At 31.3% G+C, this 5759-nt stretch overlaps 1 protein-coding gene across 2 annotated transcripts; it reads left to right on the top strand.

Annotated features, from left to right (window-relative positions):
* The first annotated feature begins 352 nt into the window (after positions 1-352).
* Dysb (dystrobrevin binding protein dysbindin) lies at positions 353-4155 on the top strand. Of its 2 annotated transcripts, none has more exons than XM_077428275.1 (4): positions 353-451; positions 557-1068; positions 2285-2446; positions 2526-4155. In XM_077428275.1, exons 2-4 carry the CDS (start codon positions 558-560, stop codon positions 2627-2629), a joined length of 777 nt encoding a protein of 258 aa, XP_077284401.1. In that variant the 5' UTR covers positions 353-451; position 557; the 3' UTR covers positions 2630-4155. The 2 variants fall into 2 exon arrangements, with proteins under 2 accessions (XP_077284401.1, XP_077284402.1); XM_077428276.1 differs by having other exon boundaries at positions 377-433.
* Positions 4156-5759: the final 1604 nt, after the last annotated feature.

Here is a 5759-nt window from a genome sequence, read left to right on the forward strand (position 1 = left end):
AAGCCTGCCGTGGCGTAAACGTGACGGTTGGTATGAATATACCCATACAAAATGTACCAAAGAATACTTTTCGTACGGCCGGATACCTGCTGAAGTCGGTACGTGCTGACTAGGTATGAACAGACCTTTAATTTTGTGAAACAAAATTTCGGATCATAAAAAAACTCGAGAAAAGAAAAAGAAGCTTTTTCCATTTATATCATGCATTTAATTACTCATAAAAAGTTTTAAAACATTTCACCTGTGGCCTTTATATTTAAAATTAGTGTCAATACTTTTTTATTTAAAAATTCAAATTAAATGAATTAATTTAGATAATTTTGTATTATCGAGGTTTTACTATGCTACTGACATTGATATTGTTATGGCCAATTGGTCTCATATATTTCTTACGGTCGCGTCATGTTTATGGTTTATCTGTCAAATGCGTCACGTGTGTTATAGTCATAATGTTATTGCAAATTTATTTCTTTTCTAACTACTTTTAATGATGTTGAAGTTATATTAATTTCAATTATATTTCATATCGTTCGTTTTCTGTTTTATTTTTTTTTAGCATGTTTAACAGTGTGAAAGAAAAATTGTATTCTGTGGTTCAAGAAGGATTAGATTTGAATATGGTTCGTAAAAAAATATATCTGGTCCAAGAACAGACAAGATTCTCTTCCAAGGCTTCCATGTTTCAAGATATTCCGTTTGCTCACATTAATTTGAATACCGGTGCTGATTTACTCTCAAAGTATCAGATGCAATGGAAGGCGATGCACGAAGATGCAGAACAAAATTCAAATACGGCTGAGCAAATTGATAGAATAATGCTTCAGATACATACTTCTGTCAAAGGTCAATTGGATAATTTTGTGCAAATTAATACAATTCTTGGAACATTGCCACAAGTGACATCTCTTGTTGATGACTGTATATCGCAAGTTAAAGAGTTGGCTGTGATGTTTGAAATTGCTGAAACTGAAATGATCGATTTAGAAGATTTGATAGAAAGGACAGATTTTAAACGTAGGCAGCTTGAACACACGTTTCAGTTAACTATGTACAAGGAGAGGAAACTTGGTAAGCACAACTTAAAATGCACATTGAGTAGGAACATTTTTACGTTTACTTTGAATCTTTCAATTAAATTTTTTCAGCCGAGATAATAGTGGGTTTTATTTTTATTTAATCTATTTACGATGTATCTTGTATGTATCCCAGTATTTATTCATACTTTTAATGCTTTTTAGAAAATGTGTGTGTGTGTGTGTTTTTGTATGAGTTTTAATTTGATTGAATAAAAATAATAATTGACTAACGTACCAATTTTAACTTAGGCAGTATTAGCAAGTAACTGAGATTTTCGTGTTTATCATTATATTGAGGTATATATGGCAAAAAATGTTCTAAATTATATGAACTATCAACCCTTTAAAGCTTTGCACTAAGCTTCATAACACTATATAATATAATTTTAACTTATGTTTAGGGGCTTGTTTATTTGTTAATCTAATGCTTGTCATGCTCAACGTTTAATTTATTTCTTTTTTTTTGTTTTCAAACGAAGAAGAGTTGAAAATCCACTCTCATGGAGATACGTTGATGCAAATGGAAGTAAAACTCGAAATACAAGCATCTTCACATTTGAGTGTGTTTGATACATACCACACTAGAATTGAGAGTATTTTTTTATTAAACAAGATATGTGCCAAAAAATTAAATTCATCGGGAATGTTGATTTCAATAAGGGAAACAGAGAATAAATTTCGTGTCAACGTAGCTTTGTCTGTCAACTTAGGGAAGTAACGCCGGAGCTTGTTTTCAAGAGATTCGAGATAACCTGTAATCTCCTCTCACAAATTTTCATATATTTCACCTTCAGATTCATCTACCACACACTGCAAAGTTTCTCAAACGTGGCAATCTTTCCAAGATTTCTTTTTCTTTGCCAGCTTTGCAGCTTAGATAAAAATCCCCGGAGATTAGTTTCCTTGCCCAGATGTTTCAGGTTAAGCTTATTTTTTTGTGAATTGCTTTTATGGTAACGTAAGATTAGAACTACATATCACCAAAAGACAGACCCACACATTTTTTAAAAATTATAAAAACCTGATTAGTGTTCGATATTCTGACGTCGAATTCTCTCACATTCACATTTACTCAATATTTATGTACATGAATTTAATTAAAAAATGCTTGTAAAAATGGAAATTAATTCTAGTTGAATATTGATCTAGTTTAAAAAATAAGAATGAAAATGTAATTGTTTAAATTATTCTTATTCCCAAATACATAGAAGAATTGGGGAAAAATCACGTATCCCTGATGACACAGCAAGCTGGATTGGTGAAAGTAGCAGAACAGCAGCAGCGTGAAGCATTACGGGAAAGACAGCGTGCTGCTCATTATGCATTTCTCAAAGATATCACTTTATACAAGACGAAAGGCACATTGCCAAGTGAGTATAAGTGTAGCAATACATATGTGAATGTAAATCTAAAATTAATTATACATTACAAATATCAGCTATTTTCCAGAAAAATCTGATGACACTAGTAAAAGCGCTATGCAAACAACTCTGGAAGAAATACAATTGGATTCCCAAGATAATACAGATTTAGATGAGTTTTTAAATAAATAGATACCTCCATTTAGATAATCTACAAAGTAATTGTTTATGGCATTTTTAATACTGTAACTGAGTTAATTAATTGTATGTATACATGTGTACATACAATGTATGAAGTACCAGTGTTTTGTGAGAAGTCAAAAATGTTATTACACATTTTTTCTAAAACACTGAACGATTTGGGCTTAAAATTTATATATTATCTAAAAGTTGATATGGCTTTTGTTAGAATATGTCAACCATATGGCAAGTGATAATTTTCTTATAAAGAATATTTAATTATTTTATGATTATACCTAATCCTTATGTATAGCGATATGTTCATAAATGTAATCTTTATATGGGTTTAAGGCTTTTATAATATCTTTATAGCTTATACTGTAAGCTACATATAATGAAATTATGAACGAAATCGAACAACTGGAAGTAGATAGAATCGTCTTACTAAAGATCATATACATACATACATATTTATGGGTTTCTCTGCATTAGCATTCAAACGTGTATCGAGAACTCTCCCACAACTGTTGTGTTGAAAGCAAATTCTGTTTTGATACTTTATTTTCCCTTGGTAATACTAATTATATTGTTCATAAAAAATAATTGCGTTTTTAATTTTTGTATTGAAAACCATACTATTTTAATGTCAATGTATTTTAGCATTTTATAGTGATTTTTTTTCCAACTTTATCTGTGTATGTAAATATATTGATAAATAGATCAAGTATTGAAATTGTGCGAAAATGTGATCTCGAAATGTTTACTGATTTGTGTTCAGATAGTGTATGTACATACCGGGATCACCGTGCTGGTAGAATTTAGCGTAATACTCCTTTGTCTCTCGTTCCTTCGAAGATTATTTATTTTATCGTTAGTATACATTATTATGTCGATGTCAAAAAAGTGTAAGTTTAAATTGATTTTTTTTTTGGAAAAAGGCAAAATGTACAAATCTCGACGATATATTTTTGCGTAGAGTGTGTTCAAGGATTCAAATGAAAGGCCAAAGTCGCTTCACAGCATTTATTCTTAAGGTATTGCTTACGCATGACTCAACCAGGTCTGTGAGAACTCTAGCGTGTCCATTGCCTGTATAATCTAGTGTGTATATTGTCTGTGCATGAATTCCATTAGGTCTGAACTTCTCCTCACATATTCCCACGTTATAATATTTATTCAGTTGCCAAGGAAGAGAGAACATTTTCAAAATTAAAACTTATTAAGAACTATCTTCGATCGAGTAAGAATCCAGAAAATTGAATGGTTTGACAATAATTTCTAACTAGTAATAAATCGATTGGTTGGAAGCACAGCACATTGTTTGAGATTGATGAAATTTTTTGCTTAACGTTCCTTGATACTTCGATAGTTTTTCACTAGGATCCAAATCTTAAATCCAAAATGCGTGTTTTTCGCACCGGTCTAATGTACACATATATGGTTTGAAAACGTAGGGCTGGGTTTCTTGAAACTTCTAAGATCCGCCTTACGCTGGCCCTGGCTATATATAATATGAAAGAGTGAGGGTAAATTGATGCAAATAATAAAAAAAATATCAACATTGAAACATCTGTATATTATTTTTTTTTCTAGATACTAGAAATTTTAACAATATAATAACATTTAGAAACGATATATTTTTACACAGACTTGTTGATATATTTTTGCCAACAACATGCTACTAATGTCTTAAAAACATTTTATGAAGTAGACATTGATTCTTGAAATAGAATATATAAGCTATTTATGAAACATTTATTTCAATTTCAGAAATTCCATATATGTATATTATACATGTGTCTCTGTGTGTGTACATATATATTATACTATATAATATACATAACATTATTGATATACTAACAACATAATATATTATTCATAAGCATTTTTAAAATTTAATTTACAATCTTGATCATTTCTTCAATGTGAAAGCTTTGTTTTATATTACTAGCTTTTTCAACAGGAAAAAAATTTCATATGTTAGCCTGTTGTACGAATACTTACGAGCAAGTACATCAAGGAATTCAAAGAACATAAATACAGACAGTTATACAGATCAGTAGATAGTTACAATGGATATCGTTAAATACGAAACTCTAGTTATGGTACATGTGTGTGTCTGCTGTAGAATGAAAGACAGCACAGTATGACAAGCTGACCCTATCATGCAATTCTACATATGTAACATAAGAATGTAAAACACGTTTTTTTATTATTTATTATAAACTATACAATATTATTATAATTTAATTCATGGTTTGAAGAAATTTCATTTAACACTCGTTTACAAAATATGAGTTTTTGTTAATAAAATTAAAAAAAACCCGTAACATGGTATGTATTCCATATTATTATCGGAAATACATACATACATACATGTGTGCATATGAAGACAAGAACTCTGACTAATAAAAAATAAAAGTTTTTAAACTAATAATTCCACTAATGCTAGTAAAATATTATATTGCCCGGCCAAAGTTTTATACAATGCGACAATGAAGCGTCGGGGATTTGCAGGTCGAGAGGGTATAAATTACGAGTGTGACAGTATGTACATAATCTGTCAATATATATACATATAGCATATGTAATATATACGTATGTATGTATGTATATTTTATGAAAATTGCTGTGTTAGCATAATATATTACATATTAAGTTAAATACATGTACATCAGTGGCGTATATTGGGTGTGTGCTAGGTGTGCGGCGCACACCCGTGAAAACCAAAGACCACATAAAGTAGTATTTTAATACAAAATAATGTGTTGTTGTATAAGCAGGCATTGATGTGTATGGTGTATTTACCGCGTGCGCTAAATGTATGGTGTATGGTGTGGTGTGCAGTCTGCAGCGTGTTGTGTGATGTGTGTATGTAGTTTGTGCGCCGCGACGAGAGAATACCTATGCCGTGCAGCAAATTGGTGGGTTTGGTTGGAGTGTGCAGGCGGATATTCGCTTGTATAGGTTTGTTCGCGATATTAAGACGTACGGTGTGCTACGACTTCAGAGCACCACGCACCGCACCGCACCACTCGGCAATTGACCGAATGCGATGCGGCACGTGGTCTCGTACTTTTTCGCACATTCGTATTTTTATGGTCATATTATTACCTCTAATAACTAATAATGGCTAACAGTG

This window comes from Arctopsyche grandis, chromosome 3, assembly GCF_051622035.1.
Source record: "Arctopsyche grandis isolate Sample6627 chromosome 3, ASM5162203v2, whole genome shotgun sequence".
Classification (NCBI taxonomy): domain Eukaryota; kingdom Metazoa; phylum Arthropoda; class Insecta; order Trichoptera; family Hydropsychidae; genus Arctopsyche; species Arctopsyche grandis.

Bases quoted from the DNA above. Each gene is read 5' to 3' on its own strand.
- Dysb (XM_077428275.1), top strand. From the start codon at position 558: ATGTTTAACAGTGTGAAAGAAAAATTGTATTCTGTGGTTCAAGAAGGA. The intron at 1,069-2,284 runs GTAAGCACAACT...CCAAATACATAG, and splicing joins GTACAAGGAGAGGAAACTTG to AAGAATTGGGGAAAAATCAC. The intron at 2,447-2,525 runs GTGAGTATAAGT...GCTATTTTCCAG, and splicing joins GACGAAAGGCACATTGCCAA to AAAAATCTGATGACACTAGT.